Source organism: Anser brachyrhynchus (genome assembly GCF_964034855.1).
Source record: "Anser brachyrhynchus genome assembly, chromosome: 2".
NCBI lineage: Eukaryota > Metazoa > Chordata > Aves > Anseriformes > Anatidae > Anser > Anser brachyrhynchus.
Window position 1 is genome coordinate 57,275,028 of NC_137695.1, and position 18,465 is coordinate 57,293,492.

Below are 18,465 nucleotides of genomic sequence, written 5' to 3' on the forward strand. Positions count from 1 at the left end.
ATGTTTGCTGACTGTCATCTAAACTGCTGGAAGAAAGTGAATAAAAAGAGTGGGTGAAAAGAAACATAATGTGAGCAGATGATTAGAAAAGAAATAATAAAGAAACAAACTGCTGAGGTTGATAGGCAAGCACAAAGAATTTCAGAAACATGGAAATGAAGAAAACAAAAATAGATTTGAAAAGGAGCCTAGTTAAGAATTTCAAAAAGGCTTAACAAGCCAGTACAGCTCAGTTAGACTGAGCATGCATCTCAGAAATGCAGTGATTTCTGCATTGTCTTCAAGTAGCAGTACCAGATATAACTTCAAATCAAACAAAAGTAGTGAGAAATTGTGTTACATTTTCCTCTGGGTTTCAGAGCATCTATTAATTCTTTCTGAATACAAAACCATATTGAAAGCATAGCAAATAAAATAGAACCACAGTCACAAGAAAAAATAATTGAATGCTTTTTAAACAAGTGATCAGATGATTAATTCATCCATATTCCCTAATGTAAAAGCTACATAGGGATACATGTGCTTAAAAATTTGCAAGATGAGATTCAAAGAAAGACTCCTCTATGGTTGCAGTAAAACAAAAGTAGTGGTGTTAGATGAGCTGTACAACTAAGACTTCTACTGAGGAAAACAACAACAACAACAACAACAACCACATTTAAGAACTTCTAATAATATAAACAAAAACAGTTTTTATGAAACAGTAGCATCTCCACATTTCAGTAAACAGACCTACAGGATTTGCTAGGCTTAAATAAAATATTTGAGGAGTTTCAGTGTTTTCAACCTGTCATTACTTCTGCCAAAAGACTTGTCTAACCAAGATAATCATAGCTGTTTAAGCTAAGGTGAAATTTCAAAGCAACAGTTATGAAATATAACTGATATCTAACACCTACTTCTGCTAACAGATATTGGTCCTACATTTTTGCCTGCATTGTCATCCATTTAAATTATGAAGGAGCATAAAACTCAAAAAAAAAAAAAAAAAAAAAGACACTAAAAGTAAAAGAAAAACATCACAGCTCTTCAGCTCTTGCCCACAGGTGACAAGGGTCAATGTGGACAATTACAGAAGCTTGAGTATACTGGAATATGAATATGATGCAACCAGAAAGGAAGCATCCATAAACAAGAACCAAGCTGTATCAAAAAATATCATCTACAATATACACTGTGGAAAGAGAAGTGGCGTAAGAGGACTGACAATAAATATCTTCTGTGGCTACTTACTACTAGAGCCACACAGATACTATTGTAAATCTAAATCTTGTCCTTCTAATTATAAAGGCAAATTATAATGCACAAAACACAAATATTTGTCCTTAATCAAAAATGCCTGCTTACCCCACAGGAATCACTTAAAAACACTGTTCTAAAGCAATCAAAGCAGAAGGAAACCGAGATACCATGTTTTGTTACCCTTCACGTGAATTTCTGTATTTTGTCCTTTCCCTTGTTGTCCATTTTCTTCCACAAGTGCAAAACTTTAGTCTTGGGTTCAGCTTGTGACAAAAGACTCCTGACTATTTCAGAGTTGCTAGCCAGGCCCAACATGAGACAAGAAGCCTTTAATATTATCAGAAGAGGTGAAGTCTTCTGATAAGTTGAGGCGATCAGCTCCAGGGCAGATGCGTTCTGCAGCAGAGTGGGGGATTGCAGCGTGCAGGGGGTTCCCTACATGGAGGTCCCTCGAGGCAGCCGCAAGGACCCGGCAGCCCTCACGAGGGAGGCTGACGAGTCTTGAGCAGAGCCAGACACAGCCCTCCTCTGTTGTACAAAGGCAGCCCCTGGGGAGCGTGAGCAACCAGGGCATGGCGTGGCAGTCAGGGCGGCAGTGCATGAAGGCAGGGAGCAACGTAGATCATTTTGTATTCTGGGAGCAGCAGAGGAAGGGCCTTCTACTACAACAGAAGTGGTGTCCACTCACCGAGCCTGCCAGGCTAAGGCTGAAACCCAGACAGGGGGACCACAACCTCCCCGGTTGGATGCCTACACCCAAAGAGACCTCCCGAGGATCTCTCTCCTGAGGTGAGAGGAACTCACCAGGCAATGTAGCATCCAGGAATCTGAGCAGGAGATTGACAAATAGTATTATGTGCTGACATGGTCTGAGCAACAGCCCTGTCTTAAGTCCTGGCAAGGGGAAGGTAAACAAGCTTGCAGCCCTGAACCAATACCTGTGAAAGACTCACATGACAAGGGAGAGTGGACCCTTGTCTCTGCTTGGAGCTGGAGGAGTCTCCCCCCTGCCCCTAAGTGCCTCAGCACAATAGATACGATGTTCGGGCAGGAGAGAGGAGACTCCAAGAGAACTAGTAAAAAACTCAGAAAGGACATTCACACAAAGTTGGCTCAGTCTCCCATCTGCATCAGAATCGTTGCCACAAAAAAGGCATGAAGGGTGTTAGTCACTGCAGACTCCTCTCTGAGAGGCATTGAGGCTCCCATTTGCCACATGGACAATCTCTCCAGAGAGGTTTGCTGCCTGCCTGGGGCCCATATTTATATTACAAAGAGGCTACCAAGTCTGGTAGGTCCCAAAGACTACCACCCCTTCCTACTTTTTCACATAGGATCAAATGATGCTGCGACAAGGAGATTCCAAAATATCAAAAAGGACGTTATGTCCCTTGAAAAGATGTTGAAGGGATCAGGAGCACAAGTAGTATTTTCCTCTGTTCTCCCAGTTGGTGACTGGGATCCAAGAAGAAGGAGATGAACTGACCAAATGAATGATTGGCTGTGAGGCTGGTGACATGCTCAAGGTTTGGGGTTCTACGGTCTTGGATGCACTTTGGAGAACCAGGCATGGTGACACTGAATGGGGCGCAGCTGACCAGGTGGGACAAGAGTGTTCTGGACAGTAAGCTATCTGGGCTTGTCATGACAGCTTTAAACTGGATGCAGTGAGTGAAGGGGATGTACCTCTGAGTGAAGAAAGCAAACCTGAGAACACTGTCACTCTAAGAAACAACAGGGAAATACTTGTGAACTGCCCCAAAGCAAAAGGGAAGGGTTCTTATGGAAATGTAATGCAACCAATAGCCCAGCCAAAGTGCCTCTACACCAATGCATGCAGCATGGGAAACAAGCAGGAGGAGTTGGAAACCATGGTGTAATTAGACAAATATGACCTGACCGCTATCACAGAAATGTGGTGGGATGGATCACACAACTGGAACATTGGAATAAAGGGCTACAAGCTCTTCAGAAGAGAAAGACAGGAAAGGAGGGGAGGGAGTGTTCCCCTCTACGTTAGGGAAGGGATTGATTGCAAAGAAATGCCTCTGAGAAATAGCTATGGACAGACTGAGAGCTTGTGGTTGAAAGGACCACAACAATAAAGGACACCTTGTAGTCTGGGTATACTACAGGCTGCCCGATCAAGGGGAGCCTGTGAATGAAGCATTCTTGCTTCAAGTACAAGAAGCGTCACTCTCACACGCTCTTATCCTGATGGGGGACTTCAACCATGTGGATGTTTGCTGAGAAAACTACACAGCAGGCCATGAGCAATACTGGAGATTCCTTGAGTACGTTCAGGATGACTTCCTGGTCCAGGTATTGGATGAACCAACCAAAGGAGAAGCGTTACTGGACCTGCTTCTCATTGATGCAGATGAACTCATTAAAGAAGTTAAGATGGGAGGCAGTCTGGTCTGAAGCATCTACGCCCTGGCTGATGTTTTTGTTTTCAAGGAATATGGGCTTGGAAAAGAGCAAAGTCAAGATGCTGAACTTTAGAAGAGCAAACTTCCAACTGTTTAAAGAATGAGTGGATGAGATCCCCTGGGAAACCGTCCTTAGGCACAGAGGAACTGATCAGAGCTGGCAACTCTTTTAGGACACTTAGAGGGCAAGAATTCTCCATCCCCATGTGTAAGAAATCAAGCAGGGAAGGCAGAAAACCAGCATGGCAAAGCAAGGACCTGCTGGTCAAACTGAGGCATGACAACAAAATGCACAGGCAGGGGAAGAAGGGACATGTGGTCTGGAAAAAGTACAGGAATGCCGTCCGGATATGCAGAGACGGGATTAGGAAAGCCAAGGCACTGATGAAACCGTGCTTGGCAAGGGATGTAAAAAATAACAAGAAAGTATTCTGTAGGTACATTGGCTGGAAAAGAAAGGCTAAGGAGGCCACATCTCCTCTGATAAATGAGAAGGGAGAACTGGTAACAACAGACATGGAGAAGGCTGAAGTACTCAATAGCTTCTTTGACTCAGTCTTCACTGCCAGTCAGGCTTCCCACGTTTCTTGAGTCCCTGAACCTCTGGACAGGGGTCGGGGAAGTAAAGTCCCTCCTACTGTAAGCAAAGAGCAGGTTCAAGACCATCTGATGAAACTGAACAGGTACAAGTCTGTGGGGCCTGATGACATGTATCACAGGGTCCTGAGGGAAATGGCTGATGGAATTGCCAAGCCTCTCTCCATCATATTTGAAAAGTCCTGGCAGTAAGATGAAGTCCCTGGTGACTAGAAAAAGGGAAACATCACTCCCATTTTTAAAAAGGGTAGAAAGAAGAACCCGGGGAACTACAGACCAGTGAGCCTCACCTCTGTGCATGTCAAGATCATGGAAGAGATCTTCCTGGAAGAAATGTCTAGGTAGATGCAAGAGAAGGAAGTGATCTGGGACAGCCAGCATGGCTTCACCAAGGGCAAATTGTGCCTGACCAATCTGGTGGCCTTCTATGAGTGAGCGACTGCATCAGTTGAGAAGGGAAGACCAACCGATGTCATCTACCTGGACTTCTGTAAGGCATTTGACAAGGTCCCATATGACACCCTTATCTCTAAATTGGAGAGAGATGGATTTGAAGGGTGGATGATTCAGTGCATAAGGAGTTGGCTTGAAGGTTGCACACAGAGAGTGGTGGAGGCTGGTGACAAGTGGTGTCCCTCAGGGGTCTGTCCTCGGACCAGTACTGTTTATATCTTCATCAATGACATAGACAGTAGAATTGAGTACACCCTCAGCAAGTTTTCAGATGACACCAAGCTGAGTGGTGCAGCTGATACAACAGAAGGAAGTGATGCCATCCAAAGGGACCTGGACAAACTTGAGAAATGGGCCCATGTGAACCTAATGAGGTTCAACAAGTCCAAGTGCAAGGTGCTGCACCTGGGTCAGGGCATTTCCAGACATGAGTACAGACTAGGAGAAGGACTCATTGACAGCAGCCCTGCAGAGAAGCACTTGGGGGTTCTGGTAGACGAAAAGCTCAACATGAGTCAACAGCTCATGCTTGCAGCCCAGAAGGCCAACTGCATCCAGGGCTGCATCAACAGAGGACTGGCCAGCAGGTGGAGGGAGGTGATTGTCCCCCTCTGCTCTGCCTTTGTGAGGCCCCACTTGGAGTGCTGCATCCAGATCTGGGGCCCCCAGCACAAGAAGGATGCAGAGCTGTTAGAGCAGGTGCAGAGGAGAGCCACAAAGATGATCAGAGGGCTGGAGCACCTCTCCTATGAAGAAAGGATGAGAGAGCTGTGGATGTTCAGCCTAGAGAGGAGAAGGCTCTGGTGTGACCTCATAGTTGCTCTTCAGTACTTAAAATGGGCTTATAAGAAATATGGGGAGCGACTTTTTGCTCAGACAATGACAGCACAAGGGGGAATTGTTTTAAACTGAAAGAGTGGAGATTTAGATTAGAGGTTAGGAGGAAATTCTTCACTCAGAGGGTAGTGAGGCACTGGAACAGGTTTCCCAGAGAGGTTGTGGATGCCCCATCCCTGGAGGTGTTCAAGACCAGGCTGGATGAGGTCCTGGGAAACCTGATATAGTGGGTGGCGTCCCTGCCTATGGCAGGGGGTTGGAACTAGATGATACTCAAGGTCCTTTCCAACCTGAGCCATTCTATGACTCTATGAAAATGCATTTTTTTCTATTGCTTTCAGGCATAAAACATGACCATATCCCAAGAAAAACACACTTTTTTCCCCTGAACAAAAACTACCCATCAAAGAATCAGCTCTAATATGTCAGTGATAGCTGACATACTAAGTCTGCTTAGAACCTGGGTTCTACCCTCAGTAGCCCATTCCAGAAGGGGTGCTCAGCTGCTTCTCCTCCACCCCAGGAAGAGCCTGAAGTGGTCTATATCACTTTCCATTTTCAAGGCTATATTCCAGTATGGATGGGTGTCTCCTCTTAAAGCAAGCTTCAAAATTCTCAGAGACTTTGTGGTGACTGACCAGTCTTATACCTGAGGGGTGACACAGAGGTGATTACCTGCCCTAGAGAATCTGCTGGAGAAAGTAGAGCCTTTTCAAAATCCTTATTATGACACTTTTCTTCAGTCAGACAAACTAGAAGAAACACAGAGGTCTTTGGGAGTTTGTTTTTTCCATTGTACTTCTATGTTCAATATGAATGTCTCATATATTCATCCAGCTAGATCACAGAAAGCAGCACTATTATGAAGCTGTAACTGGAGGCAGTTAGCATTTTTTTGAGAGATCCTCTTCCCTCTCGGTAAAAATCTGGCCATTGTCAGGAAGAAAAGTAGCAATTCATAATTTTCTTGAATAGCTGTCTTGTGCAAAATAAGTTTTTGAGTTAAAACATTAGTTTGCTAATATTTAGTGTTTCCAGTTTGTGAGATGATAAAAGAGGGTCTGATTATACATTGACCAACTGTTTTCATTAAACTTTTAGAATGAAAAGAGATTTTTTGCAAGCGTTCTCATTTTTTCAAATAGCTCTTCTGCTTGTAATGATTTTCATAAGTCTTAAAGCACTTACAAAAAGCATCATTATTCCTATGGTGCAAATGAGGAAGGAAAAAAAAAACAAACAAACAAACAAACAAAAAAAAAAAAAACGGAAAACACAAAAGTGGGAGAGAGAAATTACTTGCCCCAAAATTAAATCACTGTGAAGCGCTAACACAAAGGACTGAATCTAAATATGCTAATTCTCATTCTGTAGTCCTACTAGATTGATCATGCTGCCTTCCACATATGGAAAAAGCAAGAATGTAGAATTTATCAAATCATTTTGTCCTAAGTCATGTACACAGAAATGGTATAAAACCTACATAATGTCTGATTATCTGTTGGTATATACTGCCTCTTTAATGGAAAAAATCATTAAAAAATAGAATGTATTATTTTTTGTCTATTTTAATGTGTTTTTTTTTAATTGTATGTGCAGAGATAAAAAACACTACAGATATATCTGAAGAAATTCTCATTACTTCAGCTACAGTGCATCTCTACAATTGACCTTTGCACTAACTTCATTTTCTCACCTGTCTGAGGAAGCCAGAATTATGGAGTGACTTCAAAACATTTTTTTTTCCTTTTTTTTTTCTTTCTAATGGCTGTCAATCAGAATTTAATATCAGCACCTTAATTTATTATTATTATTATTTTTGCAATTAAGTTAAAGTAAGCAATATGCTAGATTGTCTTAATGGAGAAGTTTAAGAAAAAGCTAATTAATTTTGAAGTCTTTACACTCTGAGTCCTTTTTAGGCTGTGATTAATCCTGACTTTGATTTTATAGCATACATGAGCTGTTTTAAAGTTATCTGTTCTTAATTGCATGTTCTCTTTTAACTGTCCCCTGGAAATAATACTTGATTCTGCATTCTGAATAACAACAGAGCACAGGTTATAGCTGCCTGCAAAAAACTTATCTAATACCTAAGCTTTCCCAAATGCAGGCTGCAATTTCAGGCAATTGCTTGGTCAGTTTTAAACACGAACTAGTTCATTGAACTCAGGGACTGAAAATGCTCCAAATTACACACTGATTTCAGACTGTCATTGAGCCCCAAACATATTTCCCCTACCTAGTAGAAGTTTTGCTTAAAAACTCACAACATTTGATCCTAATTTAGAACCATGTATAAACAGCCTAACTTTATAAACAGGTAGAACCTGAAGGCCAGTTTCACCCCTTACTCTCTCTCGAACCTTATCTGATTGGGTCATATCCAGCTGATTTTATTTTATTTAAATTCCAACATAATCACTGATGATTGACTATTCATATTCTGCTTTGCATCCTAATGCTCATTTTCTTTATTTAACCTTCACCAAGCAGTACTGATGTTATTGCTCATTTTGGAACTGCAGCCCTTTCTGTCCTGAAGGTACATTCCATCCATTTAAATACAATAAACATGCAAGCTGACTCCAATTTATTACACATTCTGAATTTTATAAGCACATGGTGCAGAGCAGTTCTCAGTTCAGCAGACAATAAATTAGTAGCAGGTGAGTAACTACACAGCTTACAGCTCTGTAACTAAGAATAGGTTGAATAAATAAATATGTATATATATATATAGGAGGACAGAACATAAAAACCATAACATTCCCAACTAAAATATATATATAAACAGCACAAAGCTTTTCTTTTCCCGGTTTTGGAGGCACAGCTCAAAAATGCATTGACTTGGGGTTTATATATTTTACATGAAAGACTGCAACACGCCCTTGGTGCCAAGAAGGCTATCAGTATTCTTGGCTGCATTAGGCAAAGTATTACTAACAGGTCAAGAGAGTTGATCCTTCCATTGTTTCCCACAGTATCTTCCTGGGAAAAAAACTGTCTGTTCATGGCTTGGACAAATGTACAGTTTTCTGAGTGAAGAACTGTCTAGGCTCAAGGAGTGAACAGAGTTCAATCCAGTTGGTGGCAGGTCAACAGTGGCATTCCCCAGGGCTCAGTCATGCAGCCAATTTTAACATTTTTTTAAATGGTCTGGATGAGAGGATCAAGTCCACCCTCGCTAAGTTTGCAGATGATACCCAGTTAAGTAAAACTATTGATCTACTTAAGGATAGGAAGGCTTTACAAAGGAATCTGGATAGGCTAAATTGATGGGCCAAATCCAATAACATGACACGCAACAAGGCTAAGTGCTAGGTGCTGCACTTGGGTCATAACAACCTCATGCATCGATACAGGCTTGGGTAAGAATGGCTGGAAAGGTGCCAGCAGAAAAGGACCCACGGGTGCTGCCAGCTGGACACGAGCCATCAGTGTGCCCAGGTGGCCAAGAAGGCCAGTAGCAGCCTAGTCTGAATCAGAAATAGTGCGGCCAGCAGGACAAGGGAAATGATTGTTCCCTTGGATGTAGCACTGGCAAGACTGCTCCTTGAATATTGTGTTCAATTTGGAGCCCCTCAGTAAAAGAAGGACATTGAGTTCCTTGAGCATCTGCTGAGAAGGACAACAAAGCTGTTGAAGGGACTAGAAAACAAGGATTATGAAGAGTCATTGAGGAAACTGAGGTTGTTTAGTCTGGAGTGGAGGAGGATGAGGGGAGACCTCATCACTGCCTACAACTTCCTGACAGGAGGTTGCAGTGTGGAGGGTGTCAGTCTCTTTTCTTGGGTGAGAAGCGACAGAACGCAAGGAAATGTTCTTAGAATGTACCATTGGAAGTTTAGATTGGATATTAGGAAGAATTTCTTCCCAGACAGGGTGGTCAAGCATTGGAACAGGCTGCCCAGAGAAGTGTTGGAATCCCCATGCCTGGGGGTATTTAAGAGATTTAAGAGTGCTTAAGAGAGGTTTAAGGTATTTAAGAGTGTGGATGGGGCAATAAGGGATGTGGTTTAATGGTGAAACTTGATAGGTCAGGTTGATGGCTGGACTTGATAATCTTGAAAGTCTTTTCCACTGTATATGATTCTCCGATTCTAAAATCTAGGACTAAACCAAACAACTTCACCTCCATTTAAAATTATTGTTTTAAATTAAAGCAAATAATTCAATAACAGTTTGCATCCCTAGAGGAGCAAGAAAGGCATTATGTTAAATCCCTTGAAAACATGTAATAAATAACAGGAGATGAATCCACACAGACTACTATAAATTATGATGATATTTCCTTTGAAAAGTGTTATTGGAAAAGAGATTAGCTGCTTTAGAAGTTAGCATATTGATTATACAACCCTTTTAAATAAACTTCTGTAAACAAAATAGTTTCTCTATAAACGAGCTTTGAGAATCTCTATTCTCAACAGCAAAGAGACAGACATGCTAGAAATGATGTTCTGCAGAGCATGTATCAGATTTGAACATTTGGTTAGTTCAGATACAGTGTGAGAAAGGAGAAGAATAAATTGACACCAATCTCACCAACTGAGAACAATCAGTTGTTGAAAGCGCTTTCTCAGAGAGTACTAAGAGCAGGAGAGACAAAAGACTTTAAAGATTTCAGAAATTCTAGCTCCCTTTTTCAACTATTACTCTAAGATTAGCATTGTTCAGACACACATTCACATGCACACAATGCTGAGCCTGAACACAGCATTTACCTCCCTAAATCTACTTTGCTTATCCTGGGTCACAAATTCAGAGTCTCTAACTACTTTGGATGCAAAGAGACCGTTTTTTATTTTTTAATTATTATTTCCCAGATAGCCAGGACATCCCTCCTGCTTTTTCTGAGAAACATCGTCTGTTCTTAACAAACTGTTGAACCTTTACTGCAGCAGCTCTTCTGGAGTTTTTTTTTGTTTGTTTGTTTGTTTTTTTCTTTTCCAATAATTATGGGAGTTCTTAAGGAACAGGATAGGAACATCATCTTAACGTAGTTGTTCAGTCCAATTTTATACTCTTGGATATGTTTTTGTTTGATTTTTCTTTCTTAAGGCAGAGCTATAACAGAGTTAGATTTTACAAACAGGCTCCGGAAACTATTCTGGTCTTAATTTTGAAGGTTGTATGTTGTCCTAGAAACACGACTAGTTTCCTAGTTTCTATCAACATCAACTCTTATTGATATCAAACCCAAGTTTCTTTCAAAGCCTCTTTCAAAGCTCAGATGAGAAAGATCTAGTCTCCAGCTGGTAGTATTTACTATCAAATTACTATGTCTTCTCCACATTGAGTTTACAGTTATCCAAAAGCATAAAAAACTGAAGTAAAATACTTTAATACCTTTAAGTTATTATTATTATTATTTAAACAGACTTTTTGTTAGTTCTAGCGAGGGTCAATTCTGTAGTAGAAGTTCTAGGGGGAATTACTGAAAAATACATACCACTTTCATCTTGGCAGCTGTTACAAACTTTAGAGTTTTTTTGTGTTTTTTTTTTTTTTTGGTCATTAATGACTCTCCACATTTGGATTAGTGGATTATTTTGCTGTATCCTGGAGGCACTTCAGTTGCATAAATATTCTCTTCTGATAATTAGTGCATTTATGTGTTGTTCATGGTTACAAAACTTAACTCATAAGACCATAAGCAACCTTACTATTAGTGGACAGTCTGTCCTATTTCACTCAGATCACATTGAACAAGTTGTATAAGTGTTGCTTGTTATTAATTGCAGCAGTTGATTTTCTTTGAAAGATTTTTTTTCTGTTGTTTCCCAGATTTCTCTCTTCCCTCCGTTAAATAAGGAAGAAACAAGTTTCCATAATTAGTGAATTGTAAAGAGAACTCTCATTATTGATCACATAATGCATTAATCTGTCTGTGAAACTGTAAGCCCATTGCCTTTTCTAAAAAAAGAAAAGAATTTGTTTTTCTAACAAATCTGTTAGTTACTTTTTATGATCTCAATCTTGTTCTCAGAACTTCCCCAGTTTTTACTGAGGTGGAAAGTCGTACCTTACTTGTTTGTGATGATTATGCATCTGTATAATTACTTTTATTATTTTTGTGAAGATTAAAAGCATATCTTTGACAAATTATGTATTTGCCCTTTTGCTATGGACTACTTCCCAAAATGCTGACAAGAAAAAAAAACACTATAATGCCATCTTTTCTTCTCTAGACTCTGAATGTAGAAAGTCAAATGTCTCAGTTGTTTCCTCCTTCCTGGAAATACAAGAAAATCATTTATTACCAAGTAATCAACAGAAGTCTTGCTGTAAGTCCAATCATTACAGCCTATGCAGATTAAATTTGGTTTTCTGATTACTGATTTTACCAATAATTAGGAATCAAAATTATCACTGCCTCTACAATGTGTGTTAGTAGAGAAGTTTCTTGCTCAAATTTTATTTTTAGATACTAACACACTACTTATTAAAGCAGTATTTCATTATAGGGAGAAAGTGAATATTCCTAGGAAAAAATATCAGTGCTCATTAGACTTTCAGTGACACTTAATGTATTCATCATCTCAAGGGAAGTTCAGTACTTTACTCCCTAGTAACTCTGGAACACATTCCAAAATATAAGGTAACATTCACGACAAGCTATGAGGAGACAAAGCCAGAGAATGCAGAGGTCAGGATCTGTTATGTTGAAACTAAGACAAAAACTCACCACATTGTTACAAATACTTATTTTGGAGAAAAAAAAAAGAATCAAAAATCCCCACAAACTTGCAGCATACTTCTACTCTAAAAATATATTCCAGTGTAATTTCTGTCTGCCTCTTCTAGTGATGTGATTATCTAAGACTACAGATCTCCTATTGCTTTTACAGATCTAACAGATAATTGATGGTGAGCTTGAGGTTAATGCCCCCAATGGAATAACTGAAGATGTATAAGCAAACCCTTTCCCATATGATATTCTCAAAGGAAAGGTGGACATACACAAGTAAAAATAAGGGCAGTTTTTGTTTGAAAGTGAAATTTAGAAAGAATATAGCTTGTCTCATATGAGTAAATATGAATATAATTAAGATTAATCTTCTGAGAAGAAATTGGACCTTTTTGCTATTGGAAATAATTAGGAAAAGAAATGGTTAAGTTGATTTTATAGGTTCTGCTAGATTTTTTCTAAATCTGACAAAGTTTGTGCAGGAGGTGGTAAATAGATCACAGTCATAGCAAACTGTCAGTAAATCCTTTATCATGTTTCTTTCACATGTAGAGTCAAGTGAAATACTGCATATGTATCAAGTGATACTGCATATTAAAAATCTGAGATGAAGTTTGAATAATTACTATTTGTGCTGATATGCATTCGTAAATTTATACCATTTTGTTTTAAGGAAGCACCTTAGAGCCTAAAACTAGATGTATAGTTTGTGCAAGGTACAGCAGAGTGGTGTTATCTGAACAACATGATGGAGATGAGGAGAAGCAATGAGGAAAATAAGCTCCTGTTCTCAATGGCTCCAGGAACCATTTACCAATAGACTCTTGAAAAATGTGTCTCTAAGAAATGTGCATGGTAGGGTGGCCTTCAGTAGGCTATAAAGGTTAGTCAGAGATTAAAATTTTAGCTCATACAATAAAGCTGGTAAGGATTCTGTTTAATGTTAATTATAATCTTAATTATTTTTAAGACCATTTTTTAACTCTTTCACACCTGTAAATAATGATTTTTAAGTATTAAAAAATCTTTAAAATTTTAATACTTAAATACTTAAGTATTAATTTACCTTTCTGTCTTGTCTAATGATAAAGCTGGTGTTCTAGCTTGGTATTTGCTAAGCCACAGCATTCCCCTGGGCACTGAGCATGTTAGGAAAAAACAATATGGCAGATTTCTGGGGGTGTTTCCTATGCAATGAGATACTAAGCTCTCCAATATTTTTGGTTAATTCACCATTAAGCTTTTGGGACTGTACAGGGTCTGGCTGTAGCAGCCCATACAGTGCTGTGCTCTGCACTTGTAGCTAGAACAGCACTGGTATCACACCAGTGTTGTGTCTACTGCTGAGCAATACTGGCACAGCATCATGACTCCCTCCAAACCCCGCACAATCAGCGAGCTGGGGATGGGCAAGAGACAAGGAGGGAACATTGCCAGGGCAGCTGACCCAAACCAACCAAAGGGATATTCCATACCATATGATGTCACACTCAGCAATAAAAGGTGGGAAAGGGGAAAGAGAGGGAGGGTCTCCTGTTATGAAGATGTCTATCCTCCCAAAAAACTGCTGCATGTATTAAGGCCCTACTTCCCAGGACATGGCTGAACATTGCTTGTTGATGGGAAGTAGAGAATTTTTTTTCTTCCTTCTGCTTCTCTGTGGTCTTTGTTTGTTTTTATCTTTTTCTCTTTAATTAGATTATCCTTATCTCAACCCATAAGCTTTTTTTTCCCAAGCATACTTTCTTCTCCCTCACTTCCTTTGAGGAGGGGGGGGTGAGAGGGTTTGTTGTGGAGTTTAGCTGTCCAGCCAGGTAAGACCCCTACATTGACCCACTAGTAGCTGTAGAAAAATAAAATAAGATAGTGATATGGTTTAGTGAAGGACTTGTTAGTGTTAAGTCGGAGGTTGGACTAGGTGATCTTGAAGGTCTCTTCCAACCTAGACGATTCCGTGATAGTGGACAGAGTGTGGAAATCTTGGCTTGTCTTGGAAAGATGAATAGCCTTCACATAACAATGCCCTATTCTAAAAAGCAAATTATTTTCTGATCTTAAAATTCAGGTGTGCATAGTAGGTCTACACAATTGGCAATATCATCAGAATTGTTAGTTTCAAATCTGAAATAACTTTCTATAACTGTTTCTGTTTTGTAGTTTGCACTGTTCTCATCCCCAGAATACATACTTCACCTCTCTGAACTAAACTGTTGTTTTCACTATCATGCTATAAATATATTACGACCAGACCTATGTGAAACAAGGCCATTTTGATTCACAAGGGTTTCATGCAAATATTTTTCCTCTGTTTCACTTCAAGGACATCATCCCTTGATTTTGTCTTTAAGTTTCAACTTCAAAGAAACCTAACACACTACACTGAAATTCAGTCAAGGCTGTAAAGCTTTGCCTCTTTTCAGGTCAAAAGCTTAGGAAAGTGTTGGAATTCCCTGGCCAAAGCAAAATTCCCTGACAAAAACCTTCAGTAACACAGAACTTGTTCCTTTAAGTTCAGCAAAACTCAAACTCATGAAAATCATAAGGTACAGAGCTAAGTTATACACTAACATAGCCTTGACTCTAACCTCTTTAAGAAATGCCCTGTTACATCACCAGCATAAACACTGCGGAAAACATTTTACAGGAGAATACAAAACCACTTGCTATGTAACAATCTTATATTTAAGTAAAATGATACTGAAAGTGCCTGTACTTAAACAATTTTCTTCTCCATAGAATCATGACATTTGCTAAATTTTATAGCCTTTTCATACAACTCATAATCCTGTTTAAAATTGCTTTCAGTTATTTTTATATTACACCAGTTATCATTCCAACTTCGTTCGTCCTCCAGCATCTCTTTCATACTATTATTGTCACAAACATCAGAAATTTCATAAGGAGCTGAATGGTAGCACACCAAGCGTGTCCAAGTACACATTCACGCTGCATGAGTAGGAAAGAACAGATGAGGTCAGTATCACTGCAGCAAAGTCGAAGCCCCATACCTCAGGACAGGATAACCACAACCTTTAGCAAGCTTCAACAGATCCCCTCTTTATTTGCAGCTATAATTAATACTGTAAACAGAGTTGTAACATCTTGTAAATCCTGGTAACTATTGACTGCTCAGTAAGGGCAGAGTTAAGGTTATCTCAGCCTATACCTCAACACTATAATTTTTGATTTTCACTGATTTTGGGGCCATTCAATTCCAGACTCCGGAACAGCACAAGACCTCACACATTCTGACAGAACACCCACTGAGTGAATAACTCAACATTTTTTTTTTTAATAGGAAAAAAAAAAAGACTTCTAAAATTGTAGTACCAAGTGATAAAAAATAAAGTAAGTTTTTTTAAAGATAAAAATTACATCAAAAGCTTAGACATCTAAGTTAGAAAGTCCATCTGAATTAAAAAGTAAGGTTCTAAACAATGTATCTCCAAATGACCTGGACAGCATAATCCCATATACTTATCCTATATCGCATATCCCATCCTATAGTTAAAAACAGAACAGTAGACTCTAAATCCCCCTTTCAATACTGCAGTCCAGCAGTGCCTTTTACTTGCCTTATTGTATTGTTTATCCATAACATGCAGGTGAAAATCCTATTAAGAGAACTGTTCACACATCATTGGTTTATTAGTTCTTTCCTTTTTAGTGACTGATTTAAGAAAAGTTATGCCATCTATGTGTCCTGTGTCCTTATTGCTTCTCTTTGGGACTCAAGAAGGAAAGCTAGACTATGTTAGATTATATCTTAAGTCATCTACACGCGCACAACAGAGTTAAGAGACAATGGCAGAAGGAAGAGCCCAAATAATACCCTGCCAGGCTATCCATGGTCGAGGCATCAGCAACTGGGGAGACTGGGACCCAGGGCCAGCTACTAGGCAGACTGACAGAGCCCAGCCACTGGAGGAATCCACCACGTGTAAGAGTGAGGTGGGGACAGTGTACTTGCTAGTGAACTTCCATTCTGATCAGCCAAAAAAAGGGAGCAGGATGAGGACACTGGTGCTGTATTTCTGTGAATGTTTTGCCTATTATCTGTGCAGCCAGCCATGCGCTCGCATGTGCGTGATGTGCCTGCTGGGAACGCATGCAGCTGCAGGAATCTTGCCTCTGTCAGGCTTCTGGATCCTGCACAATACATTTTCCTGTGACAAATTAAACATATTTTCTAAGGCTTGCTAGATAAAATGCACTTAATTAACTGAGCTTCAATACCTGCATTTCTCCAGTTAAACACCTTAACAGCATATCATATGGACAGGAAGCATATTTTTCCAAGTGTCTGTACTAGAGCAGAACAAGTTCTAAAAATACTATACTTTCCAAAAAAATGCACTTTTTCCTTTGTTTCACCAAAATACTACTTCATTCTAAATTCTGTGTCTCCTTTCTTAAGATCAGAGGTAAGCACACAACTGCTATGCACATTCAGTCTTGGTAGAAAAAGGGCTGTCCATGAAATTTCTCACACACACATTGGTACTTCACATATTTCCCTTTAATAAACACTCATTTGCCATTTAACTCTTTCAGTTTTACTAGCTCAGTAGCCATGCAAAGAATGACTTTATTAATACATATATATATTCAGACTCCTGTGAATTGTCACCATTTTTCTGTTATTTTGATTACGAATGAAATAATACTGCAATTATATTTGTAACATTTTACATAGCTGTAGTTAGATTATATGAATTTATATCTCTATCTACATAAAACTCAACTTCAAATTTAACTTTTCAACTGTTCAGAAGCATCTTTATGGTCTCCTCAATATTAAGAGGCAGTTTGCTAAAGAAAAAGGAGAAAAAGGATTTTTCTGCATCTTCCAGATATTTTAAAATACACTTTGCAGGTAAAAATCCTGCTTTTAGTGTATGATGGAAGGAACAGAAGACACACACCAGAAGCTCTGCATACATACTTCAGAATCTGTAAGAAGAGCAGTTGTATATTTTTCTCATCTTTGCTTTAATATTGTAGCATAGGTGGAGCTCATAGGAAATAGTCTATTTACACTTTTGTCTTCCAAATAAATTTAATTCTAGAATGGCCACAAATCAGTATGTAAACAAGCTTCAGGATTAGCAACCCAAACCAATGTTTCTCTAGCAGTGGTCAGCAGTTCTCCCCAAAAGTTAAGGGCACATTCACTGTGTCCATTTGGAAGTGTAGAGTGCAATGACTGACAATGTGCTTGGTCAATGTGCTTCGGACCCTTGCACAATACAGAATAGTACTATATAAATACAGCCCTATGTAGAAAAGGCAGAGCCTGCTTAAACCAACTTTTCCTTAATAAGGCTGAGAATCTTTAGCAAGCAGATAAGATGACTTAAACTTTATGTCTCAAAAGACATCAGTGTCTTCCATACTCAGTTACAATTTTGAAATGGCAGGATGGCTTACAGTTATGACAAGTGGCGCCACTGTATCCAGTTCCATCGCAAGTGCACTTGAAGATGTCCCACGTCTGGGTGCATTTACCACCATGTTCACAGTGATTGGGCACGCACCTGTCAGGATGAGATGCAAAGATATAGAGAGAAAACTAAATGAACATCAAGATTTATACACTGCTAAATTGGGAGCTGCCCAAGCAGTACATCATGTCCTTGCCTGGCAATTAATCCTTGTTATTTCTTTCATAGTAACATAATTTGTATCCAAAGACACAGTTGCACTATAAATGATTTATCAGGCTCTGATGAAGCCCCTTTACAAACAAAAAAAAAAGGGGAATAAAAGTGGAGTACTTTCACTTAATAAATTAGGGTTCTAAACTAAGTACGACTGGTACTTAGCTGTCAAAACAAAAATATCACAAGTCACACTGCTTTCTGCTGTGCAGGTGGTGTCACGCCTCATGGACTCCAGTCCTGTGACTGACTGAAAGTAAAAGAAAGAATGCCAGTGAGTTGCTATTTATCCTTCTGTTGCCAGAAATGGGATAAAGTGAAGGCAGATTGCTGGCTAGGATGGAAATTACTAATGCTGCATTATTAAAACAAACAAGGTGGTATAGGCTTCATTATAAAATGTGTAATAGGTTTTTCTTCACAGGGATTTGTGGCAAATGTTGCTCTGTTTTATCCTACCCATCTGTTTTTCTTCTCCAGCTATGCTGTTGCTGGAGAGTGGGAGGAATGCAGAAAAAGTGGGATGCCAGATGACAGTCATAGCAGAATATAT

The 18,465-nt window shown here is 39.4% G+C and overlaps 1 protein-coding gene across 21 annotated transcripts in view; it reads right to left on the reverse strand.

Moving 5' to 3' along the window:
• CNTNAP2 (contactin associated protein 2) overlaps window positions 1–18,465 on the reverse strand; it is a 1,160,459-nt gene that overhangs the window by 380,476 nt on the left and 761,518 nt on the right. For all 21 annotated transcript variants that reach the window (XM_080582584.1, XM_080582595.1, XM_080582598.1 and 18 more), the window contains one exon: window positions 17,683–17,789. In XM_080582584.1, the coding sequence (XP_080438710.1) occupies window positions 17,683–17,789 (107 nt within the window). The remainder of the gene's footprint in view (window positions 1–17,682; window positions 17,790–18,465) is intronic.